This window comes from Carassius gibelio, chromosome A16 (genome assembly GCF_023724105.1).
Source record: "Carassius gibelio isolate Cgi1373 ecotype wild population from Czech Republic chromosome A16, carGib1.2-hapl.c, whole genome shotgun sequence".
Lineage (NCBI taxonomy): Eukaryota > Metazoa > Chordata > Actinopteri > Cypriniformes > Cyprinidae > Carassius > Carassius gibelio.
In genome coordinates this window covers 20,964,404-20,986,522 of record NC_068386.1, presented here as the reverse complement: position 1 = coordinate 20,986,522, position 22,119 = coordinate 20,964,404, and the positions used below count along the sequence as shown (strand labels likewise).

Sequence of the window (22,119 nt, the reverse complement as noted above, 5' to 3'; positions counted from 1 at the left end):
TATCATCTGATCATGGTTGTATCTCTCTATTATTGCTATTGGATGTTTGTGCTGCGTTCGACACTATTGACCACAACATTCTTTTGCATAGACTAGAACACTTTGTTGGCATTAATGCAAGTTCATTAGTGTAGTTTAAATCATACTTATATGACCGCCATAAATTCGTAGCAGTGAATGAAGAGGTATCATATCGATCACAAGTGCAGTATGGAGTACCTCAAGGCTCAGTACTAGGGCCGCTACTCTTCAAGCTTTAAATGTTACCCTTGGGAGATATCATCAGGAAACATGGTGTTAGCTTTCACTGTTATGCTGAGGATACTCAGCTCTATATTTCTTTGCTGCTCGGTGAAACACACCAATTTAAAAACCTAACAGAATGCATAGTCGATATAAAAAACTGGATGACGAGTCATTTCTCACTGCTAAATTCTGAAAAAACAGAGGTGTTAATTATAGGACCTAAAAACTCTGCATGTAATAACCTAGAACATTGTCTCAGACTTGGTGGCTGCTCTGTCAATTCTTCGTCATCAGTTAGGAACCTAAGTGTGCTATTTGATCGCAATCTTTCCTTAGAAAGCCATGTTTCTAACATTTGTAAAACTGCATTTTTCCATCTCAAAAATATATCTAAATTACGGCCTATGCTCTCAATGTCAAATGCAGAAATGTTAAAGGGGGGGTGAAATGCTATTTCATGCATACTGAGTTTTTTTACACTGTTAAAGAGTTGGATTCCCATGTTAAACATGGACAAAGTTTCAAAAATTAAGTTGTACGTTTGAAGGAGTATTTTTGTTCCAAAAATACCTCTTCCGGTTTGTCACAAGTTTCGGAAAGTTTTTTTTTCGAGTATGGCTCTGTGTGACGTTAGATGGAGCGGAGTTTCCTTATATGGGTCCTAAGGGCACTTCTGCCGGAAGAGTGCGCGCTCCCGTAGAGCAGAGCACTGAGAGCACAACAGACTTCACTGATCAGAGCGAGCGTCGCGAAATGTCACAAAAGGAGTGTGTTTTTGGTTGCCGGGCAAGACAACCCTGCACAGATTACCAAAAAAAAAAAACAGCATTAAGGGACCAGTGGATGGAGTTTATTTTTACAGAGCATCAACGGAGTTGTGCAAGTGTTTTTGTTTGCTCCCTGCATTTCGAAGATGCTTGTTTTACAAACAAGGCCCAGTTTGACGCCGGATTTGCACATCGTTTATTTCTTAAGGATAATGCAGTCCCAACGAAAAAGGGTCACGATCGTGTGTTGGAACCGCAGGCGGTGAGTAAAACTGCTTCAAATATCTCTGTGTTGTTAACTTAGCTATCGGCGCGTAAGCACATAAAGTAAACAAAATGCGATGTTGTCATCAAACTGCACTTTCCACATGTACAGCTAAAAAAAAAAAAAAAAAAAAGACGACATAAAGTGGAACTCCAAAACCGCTAAGCAAATATATACAGTTTCAATACATACCACATAGAGACGTCCTGCTGTAGTCGTTGCTGTTGCTGCTCTTGTTCAATTTCAGCCTCTGGATCTGATTCTGGATCATAAATAAACGGCTGAATCTGACTGTTAGCCATGGTTTGTTTTGGATGATGTTTTTTTCCTCACGGTAATGTCACAGCTTCCAAACGCTCTCAACGCAAAAGCCTACTAGCGCTCGTGATTCTTTAGCTCCTCCCACACGTCACGCCTCCAGCCACTCGTGTTTTTCCGTGAAAAATCGGTACAGACTGTTATGAAGGATGCAGTACTACTCTATAGGTACTCAAGATTAACAGGATATTGAGTGAAAAAGAGCATTCCACCCCCCCTTTAATCCATGCATTTATGACCTCAAGGTTAGATTATTGTAATGCTTTATTGGGTGGTTGTTTTGCACGCTTAGTAAACAAACTCCAGTTAGTACAAAATGCAGAAGCTAGAGTTCAATAGAGAATAACCTATCTAACATTGTTCGGGAGGCAGACACACTCTTGCAGTTTAAATCTAGATTAAAGACCCATCTCTTTAACCTGGCTTACACATAACATACTAACATGCTTCTAATATCCAAATCCGTTAAAGGATTTTTAGGCTGCATTAATTAGGTAAACCGGAACCAGGAACTCTTCCCATAACACCTGATGTACTTGCTACATCATTAGAAGAATGACATCTACGCTAATATTTGTCTGTTTCTCTCTTATTCCGAGGTCACCGTGGCCACCAGATCCAGTCCGTATCCAGATCAGAGGATCACTGCAGTCACCCGGATCCAGTACGTATCCAGACATGATAGTGGTTCAGCACCTAGAAAGGACCTCTACTGCCCTGAAAGACAGAGCCCCAGATACAGATCCCCTGTAAAGACCTTGTCTCAGAGGACCACCAGGACATGACCACATGAAACAGGTGATGCTTCTGCAAAATCTGACTTTGCTGCAGCCTGGAATTGAACTGCTGGTTTCGTCTGGTCAGAAGAGAACTGGTCCCCAACTGAGCCTGGTTTCTCCCAAGGTTTTTTTCTCCATTCTGTCACCGATGTTTTGGCTCCTTGCCACTGTCGCCTCTGGCTTGCTTAGTTGGGGTCACTTCATCTACAGCGATATCGTGGACTTGATTGCAAATAAATGCACAGACACTATTTAAACTGAACAGAGATGACATCACTGAATTCAATGATGAACTGTCTTTAACTATCATTTTGCATTATCCACACACAGTTTTCCTAATGAATGTTGTTCAGTTGCTTTGACGCAATGCATTTTGTTTAAAGTGCTATATAAATAAAGAGACTTGACTTGACTTGGTGAGCATGCCATGTAGTGCTAAATTTCTCCAAATCAGTTTGGATAAAGAAACAAACTCATCTATATTTTGAAATGCGGACGAGAAAATATTCATTTTTTATATTCATATTCATTTTTTATTTTCCTTTAAGGTTCTTTTGTGAGTTATTGGATATTTTAGCAACCTGCTCTTGCACAAAGTTCAGTAAGGGCAGATACCAAGACATGCAGCTGAGATACATTATTAGGCCTAATGATTTTACATATTGAAGGACCACATACACATATTCTAATAAATTCTGCTGGATCTCATTACACTCATGTATTTTATGTTCTAATAAAGACCCCCTCCAGTAAGACCAGGTCAAATCATTCCCTGACTTTGTCTGAAAGTGGTACCTTCTGTGCACATGGTCTTTGATGATGAAGCAGAGCAGGATTTACAATCTTGTTTTGACCTCACTGATTGGAGTGTTTTTGAAGCTGCTGCCACTGATCTGGATGAACTCACAGAGACCGTAACATCATATATCAGTTTCTGTGAGGATATGTGTATTCCTACAAAGACTCAACTAATTTACAATAATGACAAACCGTGGTTCACTGCAAAACTCAGACAGCTCCGTCAGGCCAAAGAAGATGCTTACGTGAAGGGGGACAATGTCTTGTATAAACAGGCTAAATACACATTGGAAAAGGAGATCAAAGTGGCAAAGAGGAATTATTCTGAAAAAATAAGGACTCAGTTCACTTCCAACGACTCCGCATCAGTGTGGAAAAGTCTAAAGAAGATCACCAATTACAAGACACCACCCTCCAGCACCGTAGAGAATCAACGACTGGCAGACGATCTGAACGAGTTTTACTGCAGGTTTGAAAGAACACCCATCACCTGCCCTGAACGCCTCCCCACAAAAACATTCACACCCTTCACAACTCCTGCAACCAGCCCTGAATGCCTCTCCAAACAACTGTTCACACCATTAACAGCTCCTGCAACCCATCCTGAACACCTCTCCAATCAAGCACTCTCACCATTCTCACCTCCTGCATCCCCCCTCTACCCCACACCTGCAATTCAGATCAGCGAGGATGCGGTGCGCCAGGTCTTCCGGAAGCAGAAAAGGAAAAAAGCACCAGGCCCAGATTGTGTTACACCAGCCTGTCTGAAATCCTGTGCTGACCAGCTGGCCCCCATCTTCACACAGATCTTCAACAGATCACTGGAGCTGTGCGAAGTCCCTTCATGCCTCAAACGTTCCACCATCATCCCCATCCCTAAGAAACCCAAAATTACAGGACTAAATGACTACAGGCCTGTGGCTCTAACGTCTGTAGTCATGAAGTCATTTGAAAAACTGGTGCTGGCCCACCTGAAGGACATCACTGGGCCCCTGCTGGATCCTCTTCAGTTTGCCTACAGAGCAAACAGGTCTGTGGACGATGCAGTAAACATTGGACTGCATTATGTTCTGCAACACCTAGACAGACCGGGGACTTATGTGAGGATCCTGTTTGTGGACTTCAGCTCGGCCTTCAACACGATCATCCCAAACCTCCTCCTGCCCAAACTAACTCAGCTCTCCGTGCCCACCTCCGTCTGTCAGTGGATCAACAGCTTCCTGACAGACAGGCAGCAGCTAGTGAGGCTGGGAAAATACAAATCCAGCACCCGTACAATCAGCACCGGAGCTCCCCAGGGCTGCGTTCTCTCCCCACTGCTCTTCTCCCAGTACACCAACGATTGCACATCTAAGGACCCCTCTGTCAAGCTCCTGAAGTTTGCAGATGACACCACACTCATCGGCCTCATTCAGGACGGTGACGAGTCTGCTAACAGACAGGAGGTAAAAGAACTGGCTGTCTGGTGCAGTCTCAACAACCTGGAGCTTAACACCCTCAAAACAGTGGAGATGATCGTGGACTTCAGGAGAAACCCCCCTGCACTCCCCCCACTCACCATCATGAACAGCACTGTGACTGCAGCGGAGTCATTCAGGTTCCTGGGAACCACCATCTCTCAGGACCTGAAGTGGGACATTCACATTGACTCCATCGTGAAAAAGGCCCACCAAAGGTTGTACTTCCTTCGCCAGCTGAGGAAGTTTAACCTGCCACAGGAGCTGCTGAAACAGTTCTACTCCACCATCATTGAATCCATCCTCTGCACTTCAGTAACTGTCTGGTTCAGCTCAGCTTCTAAATCTGACCTCAGAAGACTACAGAGGGTAGTCCGGACTGCTGAGCGAATCATTGGTACAACCCTCCCTTCTATTCAAGAACTGTACTTATCCAGAGTGAGAAAAAGGGCTGTCAAAATCACTTTGGACCCCTCACATCCAGCACACTCCCTCTTTGAACTGTTGCCATCTGGTCGACGCTACAGAGCACTGAGCACCAGAACGACCAGACACAGGACCAGTTTCTTCCCTCAGGCAATTCATCTTATGAACAGCTGACAATAATGGCGAACACACTACACTTTATATTTATATACACACACACTTTATTTATCTAACACACATACTTAGTATACACTTAAATTTTGCACACAATATATATGTACATACATAACTTCACTTTGTAATATACCTGCCTACAATTGTCATTTGTATATTGTCATTCACTGTCTACATATTTGTATTTTTTATTCTTTTATTATGTGTTTTATGTTCTGTCGCTGTCATTCTGTTGTACTGCGGAGCTTCTGTCACGAAAACAAATTCCTCGTATGTGTAAACATACCTGGCAATAAAGCTCATTCTGATTCTGATTCTGACTGAACCCCAGGGTCTGACAGACAGGTCACGTGACTGCAGATTTTACTGGCTGCAGCCCAAGCAGCTTTCCTAACTAACTGCTGACTGCTTAACAAAGCTTATCCACACACCAGAAACACAGACAACAGGAAATGCAAGGAAGTAGACCAATACAATAAGATGGACAGATTTCATAATATTCATAACTAAACAAATGTTTCAGCACGTAAGATACAGAAGATCGTTATGTAAAGATTAAATGGTGGTTATCTCTAATATAGCCATAAAAACATTAAGGATTAGTCCAATATATATAGGTTCAAGAGTCTACAGATACAGCAAATATTGAATAAAACTTTGATTATAAAATCTAGTTGATATGCAGCATAGATTCACTTAACATTTAAAGCACACTGGGTTTTTACATTTGAGTTGATGTTCAAGAGAAAAATAGAGATCTTCCAGACTAACCTGTTAACAGTCTGTAGGGTTTTACGATATGAGAGCCTTTACATTCACGCAGAACAAGTGAAGAGTTGAATGCGATAATAAATCACATAACTTAACCCGTGAATGAGAGAATGGTGAGTGTTCTACTGAATCTGCTCAGCTTGTGTTTGTTAGCTGCGCTTTCTGCCCAAACTGCTCTCCTCTCACTGTATTGTATCGTTCAAAGTGACGCTGTTCTTACCGGTACAGATTAAATACTTAAAGTTGTTTTGTTCTACCTGAATGCAGTGATATTTCTCCAGTAATGTGTGGTAAAACAAGACAGCTCAAGACATCCCAGCCTCTCTCTCACACTCGACCTGCTGCTGTTGTCATGGTGCTGACGCTGAAGCCAGAACTCTGTCACGTGACAACGTGTTATCAAAATAAAGGTCCCTAATCCTACTCCACCGTTTTCCGTTAACGGTAAAAAGTGTATCTGTTATATATAACATATTATATATATTATTGCAAAATGAATCTCTTATTTTCCAGCACTGTGTTGTTTAGAGAGTTAGCTCATCCAGAAGCGCGCCACTGAACATCTCCGTCATTCTCCGCGGTTAAGAATCAGAACGCCTCTGATTGGACAATGCATTGATTATAAACTCAACAGAAACGCATGTGGTTGGTTAATACTTCACGCTTCACGCTTGTAATTGTTAATATTACAGACAGGAGATGAACTAATTACTTAATTAGGAATTTACTGAAAGGATATATAATTCAGTTTCTTCAGAAGCATTTTGGAAATCACGATTTCAGTGCACTGAATGGATATACTTAATCTGGTGTATCCCATTATAAAGCACTTTTTCTTAGGTTTTGTACTCAGAGATACAAAATGTGGATTGGAAATGTAAATTTTTAACTGCATTTATAATGTTTTGGACTGAATTTTGTCTTTTTTTTTTATAGATAAAGATTATCACAAAATGTGGCTTTTATTGTTTTTTTTTTTTTTTTTTTTTTTTTTTTTTGATTATGGGGAAATACCATACCCTATGCATAAACAGAATTGGGCTGAATGAAAGCCTTATTTATTTTATTTTATTAAGGTAGAAATTAAACATGATTTGAAAAATATTAAAGCAAAACACACTAGGACTTTATGTGATATGTATAGATTTATACAGTCCAGCATAGTTGGAAGCCATACTGGGAATGGCATTTGACATTGACCAAATCTTTGAATGAAATCTATGGAAGCATATGGGTAGCAATATTCAATTTGGGATGTAATATGCAAAATGACAATGCAGTATGTAAAGTGACAATGCATTTCTGTATTTACATTTACATTTTCCAATACATTTGTGCAACGTTTGGTGCAAAATGAAAATGAAAATTAAATTACATAATTTTCATTTCCCATTTCATAACATTTCATAACGTTAATGTTAACTTACTTAACAAAACGTAGGCTTCATCGTTCGCAAATATATACATCGATGGTAATTGATTTAACTATGATCTGCGCAGCATTTTATACGTGCAGAGACATTTTATGTATATTAGAAAACTCATTCTAATTCATTCCCACTCTTCTTCAGTGGTAACTTAACCCAACTCCGTGCTTCCTGTAATGAGAGCTGTCAATCAAGGTACAAGGATGTCCCTGTGTGAAAGTGACCAATCATATGAGGGTCAATGCCCTCCGCGGTTTCCGCCCCCAAATTGTCAAAAGCATGTCACGATCATAACTTTTGACTAAAAAATAACGCCTGTGGCTAGAAGGAATACAGCAAAAACCGGAAGCTAACAATATATTTTATTTTCTACCTGTTAGATTGTGTTTTATTACGTCTACATCTACCCCAACCCTAAACCTACCCATTACGATAATGCAAAAATTTTAATTATTGTTGTGCAGTGAAAGTTTACGCTATATTGATGTGCGCATGCGCAGTAGTTTTAGCTCTATCCCTTCTAGCCTTGACCCAAAAAACAATCTTGACAGATCCCAAACTTCCGGGTCACGAAATAAAAAATAACGCCTTTATAAAAGGCATTTAAAAAATTATTAGGTACATATATATATTGTCCTCAGTCAACATATATTCTTAAACTAAAGTTACATGGAAGCTTAACAAGTTATAATGACTAGTATTTTTGAGACATCACATAGTGAGTAAATGTTATCAATGGAGCCTTTCAGAAGTTTCAAAAAAAGCAAAGTATTACCTCAGTTCAATTTTAAACACCATTACGGATGGATTTTGGTTTTGCCATTTACATTTATGAATATGGTATTTACCCATAATTGTTATGATATTGTACATTCTAAAAAGTTCCTTCGGAAGGTTTTCATTACCAAAAAGAATTTGCTCTAACTTTAACTGTGTAATTCTCTCCATTTATGTTTCCAGCCAATTCATGACATCTTGCCAGAATATTTTTATCACTTGACAAGAGAAAAACAAATGTTCAATAGTTTCATCTTCCTGGGAACAGAACACACAGGGCTCCACTTCAAAACCAAATCTCTTTGTAAGCATCGCTGCTGCTGGATAATATCCATTTATAATTTGAAATTGCATTTCTTTGATTTTAGGAGGTATAGGCCATTTCATGACTTTTATATATTTATTTGTTATTTTATCATCATAATGCCTTATTTTTATATTTTGGTCAAAATCATGAAATAGTTTACATTTGAATATTTTGCTAATACAATTATTGTTACATTTTTTGCTATTCAGGGGAATTTGGTTTAGTTGCAGTTTAGGCAAATTTATTTGACTTTTGGAATAATGTAAATAGTTTTGTATAATCTTTAATAGGCCTATTGGTATTGCTTTACATACCTTATTATAAACCCTTATTAAACTTTGTATATTAAATGTTGTTTTTAAATCCGTAAAACTAAGAAAATTACCTTGTTCATCTAATATATCTGTGATGAAAATTATTCCCTTTTCAAACCAATTTCTGAAAAAAAGGTGTTTTCATACTAATTGTTATCACTCTGTTGTTCCACAAGGTGGAGCCATGTGGTGTAAAATTATGAGGAAATACCATCTTCCAGTTATGAAGAACTTGTTTATGATATTCAGACAGTTTTACTGGCAATTTGGATACCTCACAATCTCACAAGAAACTCTAAACCTCCCACTTTATCAAAAATATTTCATTCTTATATTTCAATAACATCATTCTTAACTGGAATCATCTCCAAGTCTGTTTCAGTGCAATTATCCAAGGGTAATATTTCACATTTTTTTTAGATTAAGGCAAAGGCCTGATGCCCTTGAAAAAAACAGAAATCGCATTTAAAGCCTTCTGAAGAATTGATCTGTCCTTTAGAAATATCACTGTATAGTCAGCAAATTGGCTTACTTTCAATTCGGTGTCACAAATTTTGTCCCTTCAAGGTCTTTATTTACTACAAAATAGGCCAAAAGCTGCGTACAGAGAGAGAATAATTTTGGTGGAATTGAGCACTTATTCCACAAGAGACATTGATTCTTGGAGTGATTGGAGTGAAATATAACTATATATATATATATGGTCATAAAACATTCTGGTTATCAAAAATTTGATGACGTAAATTGATGGCGTGACACTAGGCCTATTACCGCAATTACACAGTTAGCATCACGCATTCAGCCGTTTAAACACTTATATTATCACACCTTCTTTAAATGAAAACAATTGCATACTGTATTAGTGCCTAAAAGTACATAAATAAAGAAAAAACAAGTCTGATTAAGCAAAACTAAAACAGCAGGATCAAAGCGTGTTTCATACTTTGTGCCGGTTTGTTACGGTAAATTGACAAGTCGTTCCTTTTGGATCGCAGTCACACTGAATGTTATTCAGGGTCAGGGAAGGACAGATTTAATACAGAAGATGTGATAGATCTCGAGTTTAATGTAACACTGTTGGGTGAACAGATGAAATGCATGGATTAATATATGCTCTTATTTTAATACCAGACTGACAGCAGAGATGTGTTGTTCACTCAGACTGTCTGCACCTCTCAAACAGCAGTATACTGAGGTACGTTACAGTACACATCTGCTGTTTTAACCCTGTAAAGACAGATTTGTTTCAACAAACAGTTACTGAACCTTTAGACAAAATATTAAAACTTCTAAAGAAAAAAAGTTTGTATGTTAATTTTATAATGTAGGCTTTAATATCCCATATAGTATGAGAAACTTCAGTTTTCACTCTCTATATATATCAATAATGTCTTATTAAGGTGTTTTTTAATGCTTTATACACTAACTAAAGATAAGTGACCTCTTCATGTGATCTCATTTTACACTAGAGTTTGTTTTAACACAACTTCCCGATGTTTGTTACTGTTTACATACCATTCATCAAGCCCATTCCCAATTACAGAAGTTACTCTGATAATATATTTATAGTAGACAGTGGCAAGGAAAGGTATAAAACACATTGAACTGGTTAGTTTTCTGCATTGAATGTTCTTAATATGTCATCTGATCTTCATCAAAGTATAGAAAAACATGATTCCAATTCCAAACAATTCCAATGGGTTCACATACTTATTCTTAACACTGTATATAATGTGTAAATGATAAAAATATATATATTTTACGTATAGTACAATACACAAAAAGCTGTAAAGATCCAATGCTGGGGTGCAGAGTTATTGAAAATTAAAAACTAAGATCAAATAAAAAAACATTTTTCTTACTTGAAATAAAAAAATAAACTTTATTTCATCTAGTTGCCAACACAACAGTTCTCATTGAGTTTAACCTGACAAAATAATAACTATAAACTATATAGACAAATAAAAACGATAAAATATATAAAAATGACAAAACAGCAAAAAAAAAAAATTATATATATATATATATATATATATATATATACACACACACACACACACACACACACACACACATATGAGAACTAATTCAGAATAACTCTTGCTGATTGCTTGGCAATCAGAAATGTCTCAGAGTTAAGAAGAATAAAAGTACCGTTTGGTTAAGCCAACATTATTTATTAACTTTATTGTGGTAACAGTAACTGAATTTTTTCTTTCTTTTTTCTTTTTTATACACTGCAAATTTTGGGGAGTGAGAAATGCATTTAAATGTTGAGGTGAATCCCTTAAAATACCATTCTGTTTGTGCTCTGAAATGGTTGTTTGTTCTACTTGAAAACTTGAACAGAAATGGCTGTATTTCTGAGTATCAGGATCATAATCTGGACTCCGAGGAGCTGCTGTGTTCTGGTCAGTATAAGGAGAGCTGACATGATCTGCTGGGGTGAGATGAAGAGACAGCGGGACTCTGGCGTCTTCTGTAGAAGAATAATGTGTGAATGAACAGTGCAGTTTAGTCTACTAAATTAAATTAAAATTAAATTAAATTTATGCATTTAGCAGACACTTTTATCCAAAGCGATTTACAGTGCATTCAGGCTAACAATTTTTACCTATCATGTGTTAATGGGGAATCAAACCCACAACATTGCGCTGGTTAACGCAATGCTCTACCACTTGAGCCACATGAACACTACTACACTTACTGTACTGAAGCAAGCTTGATGCTGGTGATGTTTCCAGCATCTGCCGCCTCTTTGGTAAAATACACAGAAACTCAGATGTCTTCGCTACAACCCGTAAAATAAAAGAGTGGCTTAATTTGAAAGAAATGATGGCTGATATATATCACATTCTGTCCATTACTCGGATAATCAGCGATGCAGGAAGGGTTTCCTGAGAGATGTGTGTGTGTTCGGGTGGAGGCTTCTGAGCAGACGAGATTCACCACAGGTGGAAAACACCATTAGAGTCCTGGAGATCGTGGCAGTGGTGTGATTGTTCAGGTATAGACGACGCTGAGTCCGAGTGTGGAGTTTGACTGTATCATCAGGAACGATGGAGCTGATGACGTTCTGGAGAAACAGCTGGAGGGACTACTGTCATTGATCAAGTCACGCCAGGAGCACTCAAACACACTAGATACTATTAAACTGGATGAATAAAAGCTGTAGACTTGCAGACTCTTCTGCATTTTAATGAATGGTTCTAGTCCTCATTTGCTCACCTTCAAAGCGTCTTATTTACTTTTTTAACAAAAAGGATCACTCTCTGCTTCGTTTTTAGATTATTTTCCTGAAGAATAATGATTAAAAAAACTGTACTGTACCAAATTTGGTGCTTTCCGTATAAAATATGAATTTATTTAATTAAACAGAATGGTACTGTTTTGCAGGAGCAATATTAAAAGAATAGTTTGCCCGAAATAGAGTTAATCTGTAAATCAGAGGCAAAGATTTTCAATGCATAACACCTTCTGTTCCTGTAGCTCAATTGGTAGAGCACTGCACTAACAAGCGCAAGGTTAGGGGTTCGATTCCCCGGAACCACATGATATGTAAAAATTGTTAGCCTGAATGCACTGTAAGTCGCTTTGGATAATAGCGTCTGTTAAATACATTAATTTAATTTAACTTAAATCCAGGTCAATTCCCCACACAAACTACACTGGGAAGTTATTTAAAGGTTTTTTTAAAGTCACTAAACAATTCAATCTATTTAATGATTTTCATACTCACAGTTATTTATTTTGGCTTCAGTGGCGCTTCATAAACATGATTTATAATGTAAAACCCTGCAGAGCTCATAACGTATAAAAACCATAGACTGTATAAAAACATGACGTAGTGTCGGCGATGTCACGATTAGTTTTCTGAAGAGCGTTTTTAAAGCTCAAAGTGGCAGGAGTGGCCAGTATAATCCAAAATTGGCAAAAAGGTGGGAGCTGGTTGCTGAAGCCACACCCACCTGTCACTCAAGTGACCACGCCCTTAATTACGCAGAACTTTAAGGCTTTTTGTCATTTTGTTGTCTCTTGTTTAGTACTTCTAGAGATGGCAGAACATTTTCACTTCACATGATAGAAACATGTTTAAATGTTAATGTGTTGTGTAGTTAACGAAACAGTAAAGCCGTTATCAATGCATTTATATAGAAGACAAAACATAATTACAGCCATATATTTTAAACACACAGTACAATGAAAAATGAATAAAAATACAATGATTTAACAGTTATGTTTAAAGGGTGCTGTTCTTCCCCAAACATTTATACATGGACAATATCAACAGTGTGGCATTAAACAAAGCTTTAGTGTGATTTCAAGTGGCCAGAGAAGAATTTACAATCATGTTCCACTTCATTCCATTATCAATATCAACATTAATATCAAATTTCCTTTTATTCTTTTTTTTTTTTCTTTTTTTTAGGAGTATAGAAGATAACCTTCACTGGTTATATTAACATTGATTTATTACCATTTATAGAGGTAAACTGTGGTAGTTATAACTGCATTCAAAGTCTTTTTTAAGCAGGGCATTCAATGTGCTACATTTCATCTTTACCATAACATCATCATCACTTATTTTCAGCTGAAGAAAATCATGTCCAATGACACATCCTTCCAATAATAGAGCAATGGACAAAAATGCAGCTAAAATTGACAATCAAAATATTAAAACAAGCTCAGAATATCCTGTAAAGTTTCCTTCAGTTCCAACTCAGTATTTAGTCCTTTCATTAAAAAATAAATAAATACACCTTTAACCTTTTAAATAACACAACTGTAAAATGTAGACAATGTTTGCAAAAACACTGACAATCCTGAAAAAGACTTACTTGCTCTATACTATGCTTCATATAAAATGCAATAACTTTGTTCTACAGAGTAAAGGCCAGTTCACACCAACAAAAATTTGGTCAAATTTTTTGCATTTTGTCTGTTTAAAATAATGCATAAAAAACGGCAGGTCTGAATGAACATGCCAAGTCGCTCTCTGAGAGAAGGAGATCCTTATAGAAAAAGCAGAAATACCCTGGTTACTCCAGTACACAAAGTGTTTTTCACAGAAGAGAAAGGAAATTAAAACAGTATTGACATGTTTTCAAATAGCCCTCGCTCTGGTGTTTATCAGGCAACACCAAATACAAGACTATAGAGACAGACAAAAGATTCATCCTCTGTCGTTGAGCAAAACAGTCTGTTCATGAGCACCACGGAGTCACAGTTTTATGAAACACCAACGGCTGAGAATTACATTCTATATTCATATATTATATATATATATATATATAGTCACATTGCCAGCATGTAAATGTTTAAATGAAATGTGTCTGTGTTTGGCGTGGTGTGAACAGGCCTCGAGTCATCTCTGACTGATGTGTGTTTCCAGAGTATCTCAGGAGGTTAAGGAAGGATCTTGTAGTCGAGCTGATGTTAACTGTGAGCTTCTGTCCCACACTCACTCTCCTCTGGGATATCCTGCAGATCTGAAAACCAGACAGAGCAGTGCATCTCTGTGAGAAATGATTCTATATGCAATATGATGGAGACCAGGGAAAACTGATGGTTAAACATTAGAGTGAGTCTCATAAAAACATTTTGATCATTGTGGCAAAATTAAGCAAATTTTCCCCTAAATTACTTTTAACTTTTTTTTTTAAAGTTTATAATTCTCATTCGCTATGTTTTCATCCAAAGTTGTGAATTAAACTTGAGCAAAAACATTTTTATTTTGCATAAAGCATCAGCCAATAAAGCCTAGTTTCCATTCTGTTTGTTTAAGAGAACCAACGTTTTAACTTTCTTGGAAACTGCTGCAAAGTATCATAAAATTATAAAGTAATAAAAAATGAAAATTAGCTTAGTCTCAGGCCATCCAGTATGTAGATAAGTTTTTTTTTTTTTTTTTTTTATCAGAACAGATTTATAAAAATGCATCATTACATCTCTTGCTAAGCAATGGATCCTCTGTAGTGAATGGGTGCCGTCAGAATGAGAGTCCAAACAGCTGATAAAAACATCACAATGATCCTCACCACTCTGTGTTCCATCAGGTAACATCTTGTAATGTGAATATGAATTTAGTGTTTGTAAGAAACAAATCATTAAGGCGTTTAATGAATCAATCATCCATAACACTGATTCTTTCAGTGAAAAAGTCCATGCTTGATCTTTGCACATTTCTCTCCTGATTCAGACAAGAAGACTTTTTCACTGGAGAAATCAACATTACGGATTATGGACCAGAAGCAACATCTCTGAAGATTTACTGTGTTTTTATCAGCGATTTGAACTCTCATTCTGATGGCACCCATTCATTGCAGCAAATTTTATTTTTCGAGTTAACTATTCCTTTAATAGTGACCATTTCTGTTAAACAAATGTAATATTTAACACAGCTTTTGATTTTATATATCCATTCATTTATAAATAAAAGCTTTTTTAAGCGATATCTCAAATTGTGCATAAACATACTTGGATGGAAATATAACTGTTGTAGGGCTGGGATAAACGATTATTTTTTTAACGATTAATCTAGCGATTATTTTTTCGATGCATCAATTAATCTAACGATTTGTTTTTCAGACCGATTCAATTTCGATTATCTCCCCATTAATTGACTACTTAAAATTTATACATGTTGATTTACATATCTGAATGAAAAAAACATGAATTCCTTAACATTGCAATATATGTTTATTGCTCTTAAATTACAAAATAAAAGACTTACTAAGAATGCATTACTTTGCACTTATATAGAGATAGCATTCAATAAAACCTTGAAGCCTTGAAAACACATAGTTACTGCAACAAGCTTACTGAACACATAGGGCCTAGCTTACTGAAAAAAAGTTCTTCTTTCAGATGAAAATAACAACCTGATGTCTAGCATTCAATAAAAAAGGTCACCCAAAATACTTGTATAGAGCAATTGAAAGAATACAGTAACCAATGTAAACTTGAGGGCTTTAAGCTAATACAGAGAGTGCTTTCCCAAAAAAAAACAAAAAAAAAAAAAAAATTTACCAGTGGGAGCCAGCAGCCTGTCATGGAGAAGAAAAAAAAAAATCTCTGAATGCTCCACGTGAAACTTTGGCGTTCCGCCCTTTTTCTATCGTGTTTAATGATTTTGGTTAATATGCACAAGGGAGAGAAAAAGAGAGAGAGAGAGAGAGAGAGAGAGAGAGAGAGAGAGAGAGCAAGACAGCGCTCGTGTAGTTTGAAGACTGTGAGTGCGCGAGCGCGCGTGAAACTTTGGTGTTTCGCCCTTTTTCTATCGCGTTTAATGATTTTGATTAATATGCACAAGGGAGAGAGAGCACAAGAAGCGCTCGTGTTGTTTGAAGACTGTGAGTGCGCGCGCAACCGGGGCTCTCTCTCGTACGCGCCCTTGTCAGACACAGCAGTCATTCTATTCTACATCACTCACCGATCAAATAAGGCTTCGACAGCCGCCAAAAAAAAGATCAATGCAGAAAAACCCCTGGATTGGTTATATAACGTTGGACAGAATGTTGATCGGGCCATCGCGTATATTCAGCACACATAAGGTAAACGTTTTGCAAACGTTTTTTAGAGAAATAAAAACAGGTCGATGAATCGATGCGCATATTTTGCTTTGACGTATTTTTTGCGTCGAGGTCATCCTAAACTGTTGGTAAGATTCACTTTCATTAAGAAAACACCTGTACCTATCTTCACTGCAGAGACAAGAACCAAGAAAGAGAGGCAGGACATCACATTCCTAGAGTAATAGATAGGATTCAAGGGAAAGGTACAGGACACGACTGGGAATTATTTTAAGAGGACTCACCTCTGGGACTGTCCTCCTGCTTGCCATCCACCTGAACTGCTGTTTCCTGTGAGATCAGGGTGTCACACGTGTCCATCGTGTCTTTAAGCCGCAGCTCTTGGAGTTGTTTTTCTCCCTTCTTGTCCTGGGCGGCCCGTAGTCGGATCAATTCTCCCTGCAGGAGGTTGTACTTGCGCTGTAGCTCTGCCAGATCTCCTCGAGTGCCCTGAGGACCGCCGGCCTCCAGCTCTGCTGCTGTAGCGGGACACAAGTCCTTCTGCATGTACACCTCCAGGAACGAGTCCTGCTTGATCACTGCAGCCTACAGACGCAGCAACAACGAGTCATTTAGTGCACCCTCGTCTAAAACCTCACTATAGCACACGTCTCTGTCTAAATCTCACCTGTACCGCATGAAGCTGAGTGCTGAGGTTCACAAGTCTTTGGCACACCTCCTACAACACAAAGAGTTCGGACACTTATCTTTCTTTTTTTATCTCCAGTATTTCTTGTTTTAAAGCTTCCTTAAGTTGTACCTCGTTTAGCATCTTGTCCTGCAGCTGGTTCCCATTCCTGTCCTGTGAAATCTAATAATAAATAAGAATAATACATGCAAATATGTACTGGTAGGAACACTTTTATGTCAAATGTCAGACCTTTACCTTGTTGGATGAACTGTTTATTTCACGGATTCCGTTAACTGATATCGTTCCTTTATCTATTTCAAGGAAAGAAATATGAGAGATGAGAGTCAAAATACGTGCGCGCCATGGGGACAATATTATACAATAGAAGCAAAATAAGAAACAAATTAGTTCATATTTATGTATATGTGTAAATGGAATACTACAATGTCCAGTTAAACTGTCTTTTACTGTCATGAATAACATACAGTATATAACAACCCAGTATAATAAGAATATGTACCTCTGGGTACGTTTCTGCAAGACCATTTTTACGTACCTCACTGCACGTTTCACAACAGTTTCAAAGAGAAATGTCCACTGAGTGGCGCTAAAACACAGGTTTAATTTGTGAACCCTGGCACGTTTTGATTACGTTAATCTAGTTACATATTGCTGTGTTTTTATAACGTTGCTTCTGGTATGTATTGCGGCAGTTCAGAATTCAAAGATCCGGGGACCGTCGCCCTACACCAAACCCAACCCTAAACCTATCCAACAGTGTTAACAAATGCAAAATTGATATAAAAACGCATTTGTTGATGTTGTTTCAACTAACTTATATGCAGATTTGAACGGCTATGTCGAAATGTGGTTACACGGGATTTGAACTGGAGCTCCTCGCCTCTGAAGTCCAGTTTCGAACTCTGAATGTGAGCTACCGAACAAACCTACCGCCTCTGAAAACCCATAGATATAAAGCTGGATATGTGCGATATTAATGTTCAAAAGCACCAGTTTTCAAATCTCCCAGCATATTAATATTGATTTGAAGTTGCAACATGATATTCTTTAAGTAATTCTGTGAAAAATACGCTTTATTTATTGAAACTCTGTAAATTTGTGTGAAAAGGAATAAAAGGTGTCACAAGTTTTACTGCCTCTAAATTAAATTAGCATTTAGCAGATGCTTTTATACAAAGCGACTTACAGTGCATTCAGGCTATCAATTTTTACCTATCATGTGTTCCCGGGAAATCGAACCCCCAACCTTGCGCTAACTCGCTTGCTAACGCAATGATCTACCAGTTAAGCTACAAGAACACTAGTAGCCTCTAGTAGGGCTGTCACTTTTAGTTCGAAAATTGATTGCACAATCGATCGCAAACCAACCAAAAAAAGTTTCGAAATTATCATAGGGAATCGATTTTAACCAAATATGTACATTATTCATTTTAAAATAATTAAACAATTAAAAAATATAGATGTAACAAAACTCACAAACAAGCAGAAAAAGAAAAAGAATTCCGAAAGTGCAGTATGCCTTGCGAAAGCTAGACAGAAAATACCAGCAATTTTACGCGCCTATAAGACCCAGTGACGTTGAAAGTGACATCTCTGCGTTCACACAAAACGCGAATAGAGCGTCTGGTGCGAATTATTTGAATGTTAAGTAAATGTAAAGACAGGTTTACGCGTGTCTAGAGGTCTCGCGGTGCGGTAGACGCAAATTCGCCTTATTCGCGCATCTAGTTACAGGAGATTTATGACAGAAACCCCAGCAATAAATTAGTTATTAGCCTACTTTTTAATCAATCAACAGCCATCATACATAAAAGTGTATACCATTTCTTTTCATAGATTGTGGCAAATTATTATCATTTTTTTCTAGTTTTAATTTTACTCTGTTAAAACTAATCTTAAAAACGAATTGCCACTGATGTAAGAACAATAAATGTAACTGAATGAAACTAATTTCTGAAACTACTCTTAATACCTTACCATTATTAGTCTTAATAATGTTGTTTAAGATTAAGACTTAAGACTATTAGTATTTTTAGATGAAAAAAAAAGAACACAGATCACATACTGTACATGCTAAGGACAAATACGGTACCTGTTGTTTTAGAGGTGAATTGTACCTCGGTCGATTCACCGTTCAATCTGCAGGACTGTGGACGCTCGATGCTGGAACCCAACAGCACTTCACTCAGTCTGTCCACTGAATTCAGAAACAAATGAGAAAGTAGTGTTAATGTCCTTCATTACAGAGTTTCTCTATAATGCGGTAGACTCTTCGGCTTACCCTCAACAATGGCGTCATTCAGTAGCTTCTCCGCCTGGGGGGCGTAGGGCGTATCTGCTCTGAATATATTTCTGGAGTTTGTGGGAACGTTGACGTTCTGACCTCCGGTGGCCTCGGCCAAATCAGAGAACAATGTCACACGCTCCTGTAGCAGCTCCAAAACTTCACGGTCCTTCTGCTGGATATCAGCTAGAGAGAGAATGAAACCAAAACTGAGCAAAGCTAATGCGGTTTGACCACAGACAGAGATGAGTGCTGGATTTCCTGTTTGATGCAAACCTCTGAGTCGGCGTAGCAAAGCTTTGTCCTCAGTTTCGATCAGAGGGAAGTCCTCTCTTGATGGACAGCTGCAGAAGAGAAATACAGAGGGGAAGTGATGAAGAGTTTGGTGTTGACCGTGCGGAGATATTTTAGCAGTGAGTTGTTGGAGTTGACTCTGACTTGCTCACTGTCCGCTGGATGATTTTCATCCAGGTGTTTCTATCCTCTTTGGAGGCGGCGTGGAGCTCGTACATCTCTGGAGGTGTGGAGTGACTGATGAGGAACATTCCTCGCTGCTGATTGGCTATATCTCTCACTATCAAATTCTGAAGGCACAGCACTGCCGGTTTGTCCTGAGAAAGAGAAAATAAAAAGGTATTTACTGGTTTAATAAAAAAATCTAGATTTCCACTTTAAGCCTCTTTTGTCCCGTAGATCCTAAAAGCAAATAACACTTCCCACAGGGAAATAATTATTCTTTTTTTTTTTTTATGTTTGTGTTTTTATTTAACACCAGTGTTGATGCACAAAGCACATACGCACTGCAAAAATTATTGTGGGTTTTACTAAACAGTTTTTTTAATTGTGCATATTTTAAAAACACATGACATTAAGGTCATTTTCATTGAAAATGTGTGAAAATAAGTGACAATTCTACTTTCATTTTATAGTTCATTTAGCTTTTGTTGTGACAGTAATAGTTAGACAGGCACATGTCTAAAGAAAATATATTGATTAAGTATGGTCTATAGTCTTTGTAATAAATTACTTTTTTTAAATGTTTTTGTCTGTGGGAAAATTAATATTTTTGAGGTTCACACCATCAATATAATTTGATAATGTATTGTTTACTTAACCCAAAGTATCATTTTTTCAGTCTAGACAGTTTGATTTTGCTGTAGTATCATGGAGAACATGGTTTAATGGAATGCACTGATAGTCGGCCAATAGAAAGCTGTGACTCACCAGACAGGGAAAAATAAACTTCTGGTCTTTTTCCTGCATGAACACCAGGATGTCTGTCATCAACAAAACATGCACATCTATACAGAAAAAAAACCCACAAAGTTACAGATAAATCTACCCATATACTTACTATTTCACTTACTCACACACATGAAGACTGAAGGCACCTTTGAGTCTGGAGCCTTGAGCAGTCTTCCAGAGCAGTGCTCCCTCGTGAATGAGTCGACGGCGCAGCAGCTCTCCTCCACCAAACACTCCTCCACCCTTAACTTTCGTCTCAGCGCGTGGGTCCAGACGGGACTGGATCTCCTGCAGACGCTGTGCTCGCTCTAACTCTTGAACCTGCTGATCCACGGAACACAGCAGCTCCCGGATCAGCGTCAGAGAGTCAGCCAGAGATTTACTCTCTTCTTCATTACCTGTCGAATCAAATCAAATCTGTTCTCAGATCACCTCATATCACATACAACAACCGTTGATGCTGATTTTCATCAAGTTATATACCTAAAGTGTTTGATACAAAAGGATGACACACTAGGCAAATTATTTACATGCACTAATTTTTGTCAATCCAAATTAATTCAGTCTGGTTTTAGATTCTGAAGCTTCTGTTTATATGAACCCTAAACTTTGCCAAACCAAAACTCCATAGAGTGACAGAAATGGGGAGAAAAAAAACCCTTCTGGCCAGACAAACCAACATGGTGTGCTTTAATAAAGAAAGTCTAACAATGTAGTCCATAATAACACATTATACAAAATCAATGCAGAGCAAAACACAAATTTTGGGCAGACTTTAGTTTCACATGATCAAACAGGGACTGGCCGTAATTTTGGAGTACATGTCTCACCTTTAGTGTTGTCTAGTATGCGCTTGATAAGTACAGGGTATTTAGTGATGCGTTGAGTGACGAGTAAGATGCACTCTTGGACACCATGGCGACGCAGTAAAGAACCTCTGCTCACCCGCTTGACAGTAAAACAAATATAGTTTATTAAAAACTTAATTTATGCATTATGCATAAACTTAACTTAAAATGAACTGGAACCTTATGCTGACATGCATGTCTTTTTCTGGCTGCGCTCTCACCCGTATGAACTGCTGGAACCTTTTGTCACGGGCCAACAGCTCCTTATAGAGTTTCACAGCTTTCAAGTGTCGACTGCAGAATTCAACATAGCATTTCCTCATCTCTTCCGCATTCTGTCCTGAGAACTGAAGCAAAGAAAATTTCATTTAAGTCAAGACAAATGGCTGAGGTCTATTCACTCTATAGGAACAACAGAACTAAGCACTTTGAAGGGTGCAAGGTATTACTGTACTCATATGAGCATGTTTAGTCCATGTTTATTGAGGCTAAATAAATAAATACATTTTTCTGTTCCAGTTTATTTGATGACCCTAACAAAGGTGTAATGCAGTGTGCTTCAAAATTCAATTCTTCTTGATATTACACACATTCACTTTGATATCTACATCACAAATAAATTCTAAGACTGTGTTTCCAGTATCTCTTTTTTACTGACAGTAATCTGTTTGTTGGATGAAAAAATGTGTCAAA

At 37.7% G+C, this 22,119-nt stretch overlaps 2 protein-coding genes and 1 pseudogene across 6 annotated transcripts in view; 1 reads left to right on the top strand and 2 right to left on the bottom strand.

Moving 5' to 3' along the window:
• The window catches only part of LOC128030060 (protein PTHB1), a 149,967-nt gene extending 143,568 nt beyond the window's left edge, over window positions 1-6,399 (bottom strand). For 2 of the 3 annotated variants that reach the window (XM_052617535.1, XM_052617537.1), the window contains exon 1: window positions 6,259-6,386. The gene's annotated coding sequence lies outside the window, so the exon portion shown is untranslated. Of the gene's footprint in view, window positions 1-6,001 lie in introns of all 3 variants that reach the window. The other variant, XM_052617536.1, reaches the window with a different exon arrangement.
• A 3,161-nt stretch (window positions 6,400-9,560) lies between these two features.
• On the top strand, window positions 9,561-11,838 carry LOC128030227 (phosphomevalonate kinase-like; annotated as a pseudogene).
• A 1,119-nt stretch (window positions 11,839-12,957) lies between these two features.
• The window catches only part of LOC128030062 (rho guanine nucleotide exchange factor 2), a 38,346-nt gene continuing 29,184 nt past the window's right edge, over window positions 12,958-22,119 (bottom strand). For 2 of the 3 annotated variants that reach the window (XM_052617545.1, XM_052617544.1), the window contains 13 exons: window positions 21,648-21,773; window positions 21,409-21,526; window positions 20,725-20,976; window positions 20,558-20,634; window positions 19,772-19,944; window positions 19,610-19,677; window positions 19,331-19,519; window positions 19,142-19,246; window positions 17,284-17,339; window positions 17,158-17,208; window positions 17,026-17,076; window positions 16,643-16,943; window positions 12,958-14,315 (listed from right to left, as the gene is read on the bottom strand). In XM_052617545.1, the coding sequence (XP_052473505.1) occupies window positions 14,263-14,315; window positions 16,643-16,943; window positions 17,026-17,076; window positions 17,158-17,208; window positions 17,284-17,339; window positions 19,142-19,246; window positions 19,331-19,519; window positions 19,610-19,677; window positions 19,772-19,944; window positions 20,558-20,634; window positions 20,725-20,976; window positions 21,409-21,526; window positions 21,648-21,773 (1,620 nt within the window). In that variant the 3' untranslated portion in view covers window positions 12,958-14,262. The remainder of the gene's footprint in view (window positions 14,316-16,642; window positions 16,944-17,025; window positions 17,077-17,157; window positions 17,209-17,283; window positions 17,340-19,141; window positions 19,247-19,330; window positions 19,520-19,609; window positions 19,678-19,771; window positions 19,945-20,557; window positions 20,635-20,724; window positions 20,977-21,408; window positions 21,527-21,647; window positions 21,774-22,119) is intronic. The other variant, XM_052617546.1, reaches the window with a different exon arrangement.